The 13,962-nt window shown below is 37.9% G+C and overlaps 1 protein-coding gene across 1 annotated transcript in view; it reads left to right on the top strand.

Annotated features, from left to right (window-relative positions):
* The window catches only part of LOC107556133 (GDP-mannose 4,6 dehydratase-like), a 59,468-nt gene extending 47,261 nt beyond the window's left edge, over window positions 1–12,207 (top strand). Inside the window, exons 10-13 of the mRNA XM_016239170.1 lie at window positions 1,926–2,044; window positions 2,251–2,347; window positions 11,621–11,689; window positions 11,774–12,207. Coding sequence (XP_016094656.1) covers window positions 1,926–2,044; window positions 2,251–2,347; window positions 11,621–11,689; window positions 11,774–11,836 — 348 coding nt within the window. The 3' untranslated portion in view covers window positions 11,837–12,207. The remainder of the gene's footprint in view (window positions 1–1,925; window positions 2,045–2,250; window positions 2,348–11,620; window positions 11,690–11,773) is intronic.
* The last annotated feature ends 1,755 nt before the right edge of the window (window positions 12,208–13,962 follow it).

Here is a 13,962-nt window from a genome sequence, read left to right as displayed (position 1 = left end):
TAGGAATAGCAACATTATATGGTTTGTCAAACTGTAAGAAGTCTGACCCCAGCTTGATGTCAGTGACTTCTAAAGAAAACATCTGTCGTGACTAACTACTTTAACCTTGGGGGGACTCTGTTACATGTTGGTTTCATCATTTAGAAGCTGTATTGGTGAAGACCTTTGACCTTTCTCGATTGTGACGTTCCTCTTACTAGCCTCATGGTGTCATCATGGTCATTATTACATATTTTATGTGTATATGTGTGTATACTCCAGAATTAGCATTCACAGAGCACCAACTGCCAGTATAATCTTTGTATAATTGTATAAATAAAATTACTTGCCAATTAGCCGGTAATTTTATTAGGAATAGCAACATTATATGGTTTGTCAAACTGTAAGAAGTCTGACCCCAGCTTGATGTCAGTGACTTCTAAAGAAAACATCTGTCGTGACTAACTACTTTAACCTTGGGGGGAAATGTACTGTCAGACATTCATCTTCTCCATAACTCTCTGATGACACATATGCGGAATATTCCTCAACAAAAATATGAGGAACAACATCGCAATGTGTCGTCTTCATGTTTTTATGACAGACGCTGAAAGCTGTGAATGATACAGTGACTTCAGCTGTTTGTCACAAGTATGTTTAATAAATCAATTGTCACTGGGACAAAATATATATTCTTAATTTAAAAATTGCAAAGACTGAAGAAAAATCCTGCTTGCACAGACTTCAGGATTTACTAAAACCACAACATTTCTACGTTAGACATTTTTGGACACACGTTTGTCCGACACACTTGCCTGCAACGATTCAGGTCTGTGAGGGATGTTTATGTATTGCTCTTAATAAAATAATGCAAAAATCAGTTTATTGGTCAGTAAAAAAATTTATTTATGGCAGGTAAATGTTCTCATTTATGCCAAAAAAAAATTCTTTTGGATATCTGCATGTATGTGTTGAGGGAATTTCTACATTTCAGACTAGACTAAATCAAACAGAGCTGCTCAGTGGGTGTTTAGTGGTTTGTGATGTAGAACAGTCATTTTTATTTAACCTACAGATGTTTAAAATACAGTTTGATTGCTTAGACTTTGTCCTGTGATAAAAATCAAATTCTGTGTGAGTTCCTTCAGTGTTTCTCTTTCTATCTGCCTGTTAACTCGTTTGAGAGGTTTTTTTTTCAAGTGAGTGCAGCCGGAGTGAAATATGAATGAGTTGGGCGCTCCCACTGCAGCACATAAAACGTGCTGATGGGGTCTTTATCCCTCCATCTGAAGGGAAGAAAAGAGCACAGTTCTGTCAATGTAATTGGGTGATTCTCCAGCCAACTGGCTAAACGCTGAAGCCCTGGAGTCAGAAAATGTGTGAGAGAGAAAGAGAGGGAGCTAAAGCCAGACAAAAAAGACAAAAGAGTATCACCCATTGACCTCTGGCAAGCATTCTTGTTTTAAGTATCTCACCATTTATTTCTCCAAAAGCACTCTCTCTTTCATCTAGATCACTATTTAGATATAGTCTGTGCATTTGTGTCGTTGTGTAGTGGTTGTATGGACTTGGGAACTCTGTGCTTTATTCCCACAATTGGCATCCCATGAGGCCTAGTGCTGACGTCAGGATGGGGACGGCCATGTGTGTTTGTGCGTTGGGGTGTATGTAAGATCGTAACCACATAAAAGCACATCCTACTGGGCGCAGATGTGTCTGTGTTGAATCTGTGTCGTGTGTGAATGTGGGGGAGTCTTGATACTTGATCTCAAATGTGAACCTGAGAAAATAAAGCTGTTTTGATGCACTTAGTCCTATATGAGGTCTTTATATCATTTGCATCTTGATATGGTGTCATCAATCACTTAATGGCATCATATGCGTCAACTGAAATAGATTGTGCTTTATAATAATGATATTGATCTTGTTGTTTCTGTTTGTTTTAGGCGATGTGGCTGATGTTGCAGCAGAAGGAGCCTATCGATTTTGTCATAGCGACGGGGGAAGTGCACAGCGTACGGGAGTTCGTGGAGAAGGCCTTCAAACACGTGGGCAAAACCATTGTGTGAGAGCACGCGCACACACACATCTACCTCAGATTAAGCCCATCTGGTTAATCTGGCACATCTGGTGTTGTTTCGCCGACAGGCTGTACAAGACCGCAAAACAACACGCAAACACACCATAAATATGTACCGCATATGCTGACAGCAAAATTGAAAAACAAATAAGTTGAAGGAATGTGTTCAAAGCTCTTGTTCTCACATTTAGGTGGGATGGGAAGAATGAGGAGGAGGTGGGCCGATGTCAGGAGACGGGAGAGATTCATGTGAAGGTGGATCCGAAGTACTACCGGCCAACTGAAGTGGTAAGTCACTACAAGACTGTGTTTGTATCTTCCTGTGTAGTAAAATATCATGCAATATACTAAGTGTTGACATCTCCTAGATATGTGGTGAGAATATGTTTTCATTGTTTATTTTGTGGCATCATCAGACAGCTATTTGTTTCAGTATTGTTCATTGTACTCTATTAAATCAACAGCATTCAAATCTCTAGAGAGGATTAGAGGGCGTTCACACAGGACACGTTCGTTCTTTCAAAAACAGCTAGACATGGCATAACTCAGTGGAAGGGGTCTTGAGAGTTTTTGGAAGAACTTGTTTTTAACTTGGCAGAACATCTCAAAAATGTGTCGCTTACCATACAATTCCCCAAATGTGTTGGCTATGTTGTTTATACACTGCCATTAAAAAATTTGGGGTCAGTAAAAATAATACTTTTATTCAGCAAGGATGCATAAAGTGCATCATAATTTCCACAAATACTGTATATTAAGCAGCAAAACAACATTGATAATAACATTGATTGATAATAATAAATGTTACTTGAGCACCAAATCAGCAATGATTTCTGAAGGACCATGTGACACTGAAGACTAGAATAGATTACAAAATGTATTAAAATAGATAAGTTAATTTAAATTGTAACATTTCACAATATTATGTTTTAACTGTTTTTGATCTAATAAATGCAACCTTGGTGAGCTTAAGTCAACATCTTACTGACCCCAAACCTTTACCCCCGGTTTCACAGACAAGGCTTAAGCTAGTCCCAGACCAAAATGCATGTTTGAGCTGTCTCAACTGTCTCTTGCTCTGACATATCTTAAAATATGTCAGTGTCATTGTTCTGTGTCAAGATGCAAAAGTTGTAAAAGTTGCTTAAATATCTTAATTTAACTAAGGCTTAGTCCTGGCTTAAGCTAAGCCCCGTTTGTGAAACCGGGCCTTAGACAGCAACAATTAAAAAAAATTGTATTTTTCTATGAAGTACTCAAGTAGACAAGATGATCAAAACGTGCGTCCATAACTGACAAGTAGATGTCAGTTTGTGTATGTGTGTGTGGTGGGTGGTCATTCAGGAATAAGAAAGGGCACTAAATCTTTAAAGAAAACACACAAAATGATTGTTGACAGATCAGAGGTTTTCTCCAAGACACATGCTTGCTGTGTATGGGTCAGAGGGGTGTTTCCAGGGAACTTTTTCAGTCAGACGAAAAAATTACATAAAGGTAGGACAGAAAGATGTGTGAGTGTATGCAGTCTGAAGATGAGTGGCGTCAGAGGATTAAGAAGAACCAGTGCAGGAAGACAGAAATCTGTTACTCGGGTATAAAACTGTTAAATATTTTTGGTATCAGGTTTTTGATGACCTCAAAATGCTGTTACGTAATATCAGCCCAGGTTACTTAAAGAGACTCTAAAAGGCAAAAACCGAACAGGCCATCCATCAACACAGAAGCGAAATGGGAATTTGACCTTTAACCTCTGTGATAGAAAGTAAATCACTGCATTTCCTCAGGAGGCAGGAGTGTCAGTACAGGACACAGGTCACTTACAAGGATGAATGAGAGCGAGTGTGTGTATTTGCGATAGATTTACAAATGCGTTGTCCACAGGCTACATGTACATGTTTTAAAATCTGTTGGATGAAGCCTATAATTAATCAAATCATTTATTCTGGCAGAAACAGAATAGAAAAAAAGGATCTTACTTCAATTTCAAAAATGTTTTTGGTCCTCTTTGCCAGCACACACACTTTCTTCACCTGAAGGGAGTAACTGGATGAAATGCACACCTATTAATAGGAAAGCAGTGAGTTGAATATGCTACCTGTTTATCCAAAGAGACCCTCGGCAATCGTCACACGAACTGCAGTGTTTTTGAGCCATCCTAATTTATTTTCATTCGTACTACACCTGCATGATTTATGAAAGCATAATTACTGACAGATAAAAATCTTCTGGCTGAAAGATCCCACGTTAATGCTAAAAATAACTGTCACACCCAAAACTGCTGTTAGATGAATGGCTCTAATGCATTATTATCATTCCCAATATCAACATGTGAAGCCTCTGAGTGATGGCTATCATGCCAGACGTAACTTGTGGTTAGATGTGCGTAAATTGCGAGCGAACGATGAAACTCAAATCGGCCATCTTTATTTGCATAACCTTTAGAGATCTTATAACGAGCGTGTGCGTAAGGGAGGATTTCATCTGTAGCTTTGCTGCAAATACAACCTGTATCTCGCTTTCACTGGATGTGTTCTTTCAGTCGACACACACTCGCTCACATTCCTTTAGGAGGTATGCGTAGCTCTAGCTTCACAATGAGAAAAGCAGGTAATGCGCTTGGCCTTGTCTGTCCATCACACGCCATCTACTCAGACAAAGAAACCGTGTGTGCGCGTTGAAATAATATGCTAACTTCCTTTTAAGGCCTTAAATACCCCGATTTAAGTGAAGCTTGAAATATTAGAGTGAATTTCGGTAACTTTTTTACGATTTCCAGCAGGAGAGCACTATAAAGTAAACAGTGACCATTCTTTTATTTCTCTCTCTCGCTTACTTTTATTCTCCCATTTGCACATGCACAAGGACGCAGCGAACTGGGTGCAATAATGAACACATCAAAACCGAGCGCTCTGTTTTTTAGCTGATTGAGAGGGTTTAATAGTGAAGGCTCGAACTGATGAATGTGGCCCCCAGACGGTCGCTGAAGACCGCTGCGTGAACCCTGCGGTCCCCGCTCTGCCTTTCAGCGAATATGATTTTGCACATCCATTTCATACTTTCGGATGCTGATTTAAACTATTTTTATGAGGCACTTTGAGGAAGGAGGACCTAAGTTAGCCAAAGGCTTTTTTTTTCTTTTTCACTTTTTATTTTCCAGACAGTCCCCAGGAAACCCTCATGGTTTTTTTTTCTTTTCGTTTTTCATTTTGAAAGAGTGAGAGAAAGGAGCACAAGAGAGGGCATAATGAAAGCAAAAAGCAAGATTTATGCAACCAATTCCACAAACGGCGAGTTTGCAGCAGTCGCTTGGTTTAGTAACACTGGCCTTATATGAATGTCTTGCCCAGCTGAACTTATGTGTACATCTCAAAGTTTTTTGTTTTTGGTAAACTGTGCCATGGTTATCTTGTTACATGGTGTAATTTCAGCTGATTAAATTGTTTTTTAATTGCATTTTTACAAGGTTTGAGAATGTCTTATTGTATTATGTGGCGGGATATGCAGCAAGGATTATTGAAAATAAGTAGCAAAATGTGTATGAATGCTTTCAGGATGTGTCTGCCAGGAATATAAATGTAATGTACAGTAAGTAAGTGTGAGTGTGAGCATGCATGCTGATGATAGACAAAACACACAAGCTGCACTGGCTGCAGTTTACCATGTGTGTATTTCATCAAATCTACTCACAGACTTGGTGACCCTGAGGAATTGCCACAACATAATGATGGAATTATGTGGATTATGGTAGATATGTCAGCATGTTTCCTCCAGCAACTCAAAGACGTATTACACACATCTCTCTTACAGACTTAAATTTGAGACAGTTGTTCTTTTGTGGCATATTGTGTATTTTTTAGAGTGTTAAATGCATGTTGTCTTGAGATTTAATGTCCCTTAAAATGTACATCAGCATCTTCACTCTGTCAATATAATTTTTAAGTTTATTTACTTATTGACATAAAGATTCCAGTAATGGTATTAATATACATACTTTAAAATATAATAATAATAATAATAAGTAGAAGAAATGATAGAAGATACTTTTTGATTATCTTTATTATTTTTCTCTTATTTTTCTTATTCTTTTATTGCTTCTTAATAATAATAATACTATGATGGAAAATTCTCTGAAATTGTTAATTTTTGTTATTTTAATTATTGTTGCCGTTGTAGTTAAAAATAATACTATGGTAGAAAATAATGAATTTTTTTTATAAAATTTTATTTGTTTTTATTTTTCTCTTATTTTCTATAATGTTAATAGTAATAATACATTTTATTATTTTTTGAAAATTTAGCATTCAACACTATTTATGACTTTTTGATATTTAGAGAATGGACAGATAGTGTTTCCTTTTGATCAAATTAGAAGATAAAACGACTTCAGATATTCACGTTAATGTATTTATCAAAAGCAAATTGCAGTGCATTTAGGGTATATGAGTATGTGTCTTCCCTCCAAATCAAACCTATGACTGTAATGTTGCTTTAGCGTTCAGTTAAAGGGGTCATATGTACCGGTGCGACGAGACAAAAACATTAAAACCCATTATAAACGAGCCATTTGTAGCGTCCAGTGGGGACATAATTAAGAATTATAATGACTTATACTGTCTTTTTACACATTGCATTGCATCTCGCCGCATAAACATAAAACCATGTCTGCATTTGTGATTGGAGAAATGACAAACAACAAGCGCTACTCTACACTGATCAAAACTCACGTTTGAATCATCAGTGGCAAATTCTTTAAATATGAAAATGTACTTACAGTCTGTGAGTCAGCATTATTTGTCAGAACACCGGCATTGTAGGCTACTCTCCCAGGAAATAGTTCTCGTCCTCCGTAAAATGCGCTGCACACATCTGGATATTTGGGTTGAACTGTTCTGGAACAGTGTTGTAAATACAACTTAACCACTGATTTCTAGTTGTGTCCTCTTTTGGAAGGCCAAACAAAGTAGTTTCGCTTTCACAACAAAACACAGCATCTCCACGGTATGGCGGCGGCAGCAACAATACTACAGCGAGAATCAAAGTTACGCCTTCTTTCTTTGCGTGAACATTTGGGCGGTGTTATGCAAATCTTCCCACACAGTGACGTAGACATGTGGGGGCGTGTTTAAATGGGGAGTTTTAGGAGGGCGTGGATAAGTCTAAACTTTTTAAAGTTAACCTTTGGGTTTGAGACTTTAGTCTTTGCAACTTTAGAGATCTTATCTATTCACGAACAGCTTGTAACACTCCAAAGAGAAGGGAAAACTTGAAATCGCATCATATGACCCCTTTAAACTATATGATCATTTTTACATAAGTAGGCAGACAGTATAACTGGCACATGTGCATTATTATGATGTATAGAGCTGTGTGCTGTTTTTACCTAATATGTAAGCGCATTCATGTTTTTTTGGTTTCTGTTGGAATGAAAGATGGCTTTGACCTTTCACTCCGAGGATCAGGATGGGGTGATCTTATCTGCTCTGTGGCAGAGGTCAGGAGCGAGATAAAAAGCATCCTGTAGTGAGCAGCACACACACAAACATGGAGGCCCTCACTCTGTGAATGCAGGAGTCTGTCTTATCTGACCCATGTTGAGTGTCATAGTACCAGCATGCAAAACACAGCTGCATCATCACTTACCTGCAGCTTTGCTTTTAATTTGAATGCAAGATCCATTTTATTTTCAGGCTTAAGCTTAGTGGGCAACCGACCTGTATGCTTTTGTGTGTTTTTAGATTTATGTGCTTGTTGAAGGCAGGTCCCCCACCTTTAGTGAGTTTAAGCCTCTGTGGTGATGCTTTATGGGTAGTGCAGTCTTTAGGGTTTTCTGGGTATTATAGTTTCTGGTTGAGAGGCTGGCTTTTTGTGACAGCTTTACGGTGATATGCAGTGTAATAGGTCAGAGCTGTTAAAGTCGAGTGTGAATGATGTTGTAAAGAGTCTGGCCGGGTGCCAGATAGAACTCAAACCTGCAATAAAGCCGCGCACTTACCATTCAGCTTTACTCATGATGACCGTATATACATCCACATTTATTTCCATCATGCTTTACAGTAGAGCTTAACTCACTTTCATAACGTTACATGGCACTTTTTACCTCGCGCCCCCGGGACTTTTTTTTTAACAGTGTGACTCTGTCTCGCATTCCGTTTTTGTCGAGGCATCAGGGAGAGAGAGAGAGAGAGAGAGAGAGAGAGAGAACAGAACTAAAAAAAATAAAGAGGGAGAGAGGGGTGTACGTTCTCCCCTGGCCTACTCTCTGGTATTTCCTGAAGGACTTTGACTGAGCGGAACCACCCTGGGCCCCACGGAGGGGAAAGAGAGAGAAGGAGCTTTTAAAAAAGAATGAGAGCTGAGAATATAACACTTAAAAACCAAGCCAAGTGTAAAGATCCCCAGTAAACAGGTGAATTTTTTATAAATTAAATGTTTAGGGAAGAAAGACAATCTCTTTTGAGGAAAAGCAGTAGAGAATGTGAAGATATTAAATCACTAGATGTCTTTTAAACTAAAAGTTTGCAACATTAAAGGGTTCAGTAAAAGTTAAGCTCTTTTGATAGCATTTGTGGTCTAATGTTGATTACCTCAAAAATAATTTCTGTATGTTCCTCGTTTTCTAAAAAAAAATTAAAAATCAAGATGACGGTGAGACATTTACAATGAAGGTAAACAAGGCCAATTTTGAAGGATTTAAAAGTAGGAATGTAATGCTTATAATTTTATAAAAGCAGTCAAATTAATTCTTCTGTTAATTCTCATGTATTATATGAACTGTAAATATGTTTAAATAATGTTTACCATTGTACGTTGTCATGGTAATGAAGTTGTAAAATTGTTTTTTCACACTAAAATTATGTCAACACACTTATTGTTTATTGTCTTATACTATTGAAATTGGGTATTTTAACGTTTATAGAGTGGCACCATTCACTTCCATTTTAAGTGCATCGCTGTAATTTGTTTTTTGTTTTTTTTAGAAAAGGCGGGACAAGCCAAATTTTATTTTCGTGATGACCAACATTTTGCCACAAGTGCTGTCTACTTTGATTAACTTGTATTGAACCTGGAATATTTCTTTAAACTAGGTTGAAATCAGATGCAACTAACTAAATAAGTTACTTAAAGTAAAATTAGCAATAAGTAAACAAGCCTGTTAATTTGGAGTGATCAAAACAATCCTGTGCATTTTCTTCCCAGCAGGTGTCTTTGACTGTGTGCAAATGTGTGTTAATTTGTGTACCAGTGTTTGTTTGTGCCATGTGTCATAACTACCTCATGGGTGTGTGTGCATGTTCGCACTTTCGCGGCTGTGTGTAGTGGGAGAGGGGAGGTTAATTGTGGGCTGCCCTCTGTAAATGGCATGTCCCAGGCTCGTTATCTTGATTGAGTAATTAACTCTGGCTCTCGGCACTCTTACTCCCTCTGTTAGACTGCTGAACTCCTGACACCTCGCATTCCTCACTCCCTCTCCCTCGCGCCGTCTCTTCTCTCGCTCTAACTTTCACACAGCTCGTCTCTCTGAGCTTTCAATTTATCATCATTTTCCTTTCTCTCCATGTCATTCCTGTCTCCGTCCTCTCTCTCCTCCTCTTCTCTCAATCTCGATCACTCCAGACAAGGCTGTTTTTTTATTCCACACATGAAATGTGAAGGAGCTCATGATACAAATTCTAGTAGTGTTAAAGTGATAGTTCACTCAAAAATGAAAATTTTGTAATTTACTTACCCTCATGTCGTTCCAAAACTGTGTGACTTTCTTTCCTCTGTGGAACACAAGAAGTTTAAAATATCTTTTTTTTTTTTGTCCATACAATGAAAGTCAATGAAATTCAGTGTTGTTTTGGAGCCCACTGACTTTCATTGTATGGACAAACAAACAGTCTAGATATCTTTTGTGTGTGTGTGTGTGTGTGTGTGTGTGTGTGTGTTCCGCAGCAGAGAAAAAGTCCAATGAAGTGAAATTTACGATTTAAAAAAATGGCAACTGTGGTTACCTGAACTTTACCTTAAAAAATACGGTAACATGGTAATATTTTAGGTTTTACGAATTGAACTTAAATTTACAGTAAAAAAAGTATATTTCAGTAACTGATATAATGTTAATAATGTTTTGTATCTTTATAATGCACTGACAACCACCAAATACACTGTTGGTAAAGAAAAAAAACACATATAGAGTCAAATATATATACATACATATATATATATATATATGATATGTATGTTTATATAAGATGCACATAATGTAATACACAAAAATACATGCAACATTTAACAACATAAGATGTAATAAAATTCCTCCTAATATAATTTTTTTTAGATAACAACATATCTGATAAGAAGAAAGTTAATTCAATGATAGACCATCAAATGTGTGTGTCACACAGGAAAACTGAAAAACGGTAAATTTTACTGTATTTTACTGTCCCATGAGATTTCTTATTTTTTTAATGTACATAATAAGGAAACTTACTGTAGCAAGTTAACAGATTTTTACCATAGCATTTTTGCAATTTTTATCGTTAAAATTATGATCGTATTTTTTTACAGTGTAGTTCTCGATCTCCCTCCAACCACGGTGAAAGCACAATAAAAGGAGGTGAGATGAAAATTGAAAAGGTATCTGGGTCATTTGAACGAGGTGAATCATGTTCTCGCTGGCAGGCAGGACTCTTGTACGCTCTTGTACTGCTTGAGAAGATACAGCTCTCAGAGGCTTGTAAACACACAAACACACTGCCAATACCACATGTAAGCACACACAGATCCTCAGTAATAAACACACCATTGATTATGTGTTACTCATACAGATGCTTGTCCTTCAAGTCTGGCTTTTAACACATTGAAACTAGGCTGTATAGATTCGGATGTACTTTTGCACTCAGGCTTTTGTTGTCGCTCTTTAGTTTTTCTGCTGTGTGATTGGCTGTTGTTTGAAAAGGGAAATCATTAGAGTCTTTGATCCCTCCTAAACATCCTGCGTCAAACAACACAACTCTCACACACACAAAACTGCACGGCACATACTGAAGTCTGTCGAACAGCCGTGGATTTCTCGTTCTGTTTCACCATTTACTTTCGAGGGATTCAGCATTTTCGCTCTTGTGTCTCTCACGTACACGTGCATTGAAAGTGTCAGACACTTGGGGTTAGTGTCTCTTTGCTGGAGAGGGTTTACATAATCATCTAAATATTTATTAAACACTTGAAACAAGAATCTGAGATAGAGACATTCTCCTTTGTGTTGATTCAGATTTTCCTGCATTGTACTCTGTCTCTTTTACATATGAAAATGGTGAAATTAATGTTTTGTTCCGAAATCTATACGTTTATATATACTATTCTGTTCTAAAAGGTTGGGGTCAGTAAAATGTTTTCAAAATTAGTCTCTTATGCTCATCAAGTTTATTTGATCAGTACAGTAATATTGTGAAATATTATTACAATTTAAAATGGTTTCTTTTTGAATATATTTTAAAAGAACTAAACCACCCCTTTGCTTTTTTTCCCTTTTTCGTCATTGTTTTTTCCCCGTCTCACTCTCTTTCTGTCTTTCTCTAGGACTTCCTACAGGGAGACAGTTCCAAAGCCTTTAAGATCCTGGGCTGGAAACCACGTGTGACGTTCGAGGTGAGCGTTCCTGTATAAAAAAATCAAAGAGGTTCATTTCCAGTGCACTCGAGATTGAGAAATAATGTGTGTGTATTCCAACAGGAGCTTGTTAAAGAAATGGTGGATGCAGACATCGAGCTCATGCGGAACAACCCGAATGCCTGATCCCACACGCCTTCATCTCCATGCATGCCAAAGAGGCAGTTGTCATGTGTTTGTGTGTGATCACTGGAAGAAGCATTCAGCTGCATTTCTGTTGCTCCGTCTGTCATTTTCTCTGCTGCTTCAGCTTTCGGATCTCAGTTTCGCTGTGTTTTGAGGGTGTTGCCTTTCTCTATTCCTTAAGTGTCATATTTAAGGTTATGTGTATGGATTTTTAGTTTGTGTTGTCTAAATGATTTTTATCCATTTTTATAAAGAGGTTTTTATTCATAATCATGAAAAAAAAATTGTAAATAAGGGATTAAAGGGTTTGTAGAGCTGTTTAAAGCTGTTTGCGGTTTTATTCATGTCTTTTCAGTTTAAGGAATCACATTAATTGATTGGAACATTAAAAATCGTTTCCTGATTATTTAAAATGCAAATACAAAATATGAAGTTTTAAAAATTAGTTGTGTGTGAATTTTTTTTTCTCAACTTTTTTTCTCAAATTTGTGGTTCTCAACCTTTTTGACGCCAAGGTCCCCAGTTGTCCAAGACAATATATTTTGTCTGGTACTGGTAATTATTATAGAACTGCTCGTTTTCAAAAAAAAAATTTATATTATGAAAGAATAGCCTATAGCCTATTATGAAAGAATTGATGAAAATGATTAACCCCAAATAATATTGTAATTACATAGGTTTCCATACATATTCCATGAATATGTAGTATATGAAGTTTTAAAAATTAGTTGTGTGTGAATTTTTTTTTCTCAACTTTTTTTCTCAAATTTGTGGTTCTCAACCTTTTTGACGCCAAGGTCCCCAGTTGTCCAAGACAATATATTTGGTCTGGTACTGGTAATTATTATAGAACTGCTCGTTTTCAAAAAAAAAATTAATATTATGAAAGAATAGCCTATAGCCTATTATGAAAGAATTGATGAAAATGATTAACCCCAAATAATATTGTAATTACAAACAACACTGGAGATAGCAAAAGTATAGAATATTGGCTAATATTGCTGACTCAGTAAGTAAAAGCTTACATGGTTACAGTCAGTAAACATCAACTTTTCAGTTTCATTCTCTCAGGCCTCAGAAGTTGAAATACGGTGAAATGCGTCAGAAAGCGGCTCGTGCCAGCTTTCGCGGGTTGCCTGGCGGTCATCGAGCCCCTCGCGCCGAGCACAACCGCTCTCTTGTATCGAGAGGGAAACGTTCGTCCACGAGGCCTCGCGGTCCTTCTTTCCAGATGCTCGAGCACGGCCCACCGCGCGCAGCTGAGGGAGCAGTAACTCGGCCTTGTAAAGCAGCTCATGTTTAATCACCTCTGACGTCGGGCGCAGCTGGGCCACTGAACCCTGACAGTGAAGACATTTCGCTGTGTGCGAAAATCCTCTGCCGTGTTTATTTGTAATAGCGACACGGTTGTCCTCATCAAAGTAACAACAGATTCAAGAGACCTCTGTCAGCGTAAGTGTCCTCAAGCGAGGAGAGAGAGACCCGGTAAAATCAGTCTCTGCATGTTAAACGACTCAAGAGGCCACGGATATTCTAGTCTATTCGAAGTGCCAAATGAAGGTCATTTGACACCGACGTCCAAAGAAAGTGAGGTCTTTGAGACCCTCATAAGACAGGCGAAAGTGGGGGCGGTTGATGTATGTGTATTTGTGTTTTTGAGACGGCATCTCGAGCCAGTAGAGTTGCCATTTAAGCGCCTAAAACAACGCACCAGTGTTAGCGGGCCTGATTGGAACCAGACGGCGCCTCGCCGGTCCGCGAGCGTCAAAAGCACTTTTCCACTGGCCTGGGTCGCGAGCTCTACCGCGTACAGGTGCACAGGCCGCGAGCAGCCGCTAACTACGTTATATATCCCGGCGAATTTATTTTTGACGCTTGAGCGGGGACATTTCTGGTATTTTGTTTGACTACCCTGCTGATGTTCCTGTAAAAGCAGTAGGAAACGTGAAATTCAATTGGACCAACAAATGAAAGTAGCCTATCATAAAAACATTTAAGGGACGTGAAAACCCCTAACGTTGAGTCGCAGAATTTTATATAATGCTTTATTTATATTTTCTGTTGGGAAGTAATTTCAAAAGATTCTTAATTAAAAATGCACGGAACTCAAATTATCCTCTCTGTAA

The sequence above is a fragment of the Sinocyclocheilus grahami genome, unplaced genomic scaffold (genome assembly GCF_001515645.1).
Source record: "Sinocyclocheilus grahami isolate Dianchi unplaced genomic scaffold, SAMN03320097.WGS_v1.1 scaffold556.1, whole genome shotgun sequence".
Lineage (NCBI taxonomy): Eukaryota > Metazoa > Chordata > Actinopteri > Cypriniformes > Cyprinidae > Sinocyclocheilus > Sinocyclocheilus grahami.
Note: the sequence above shows the minus strand (reverse complement) of the source record. Positions and strands in the feature narration are given on the sequence as shown.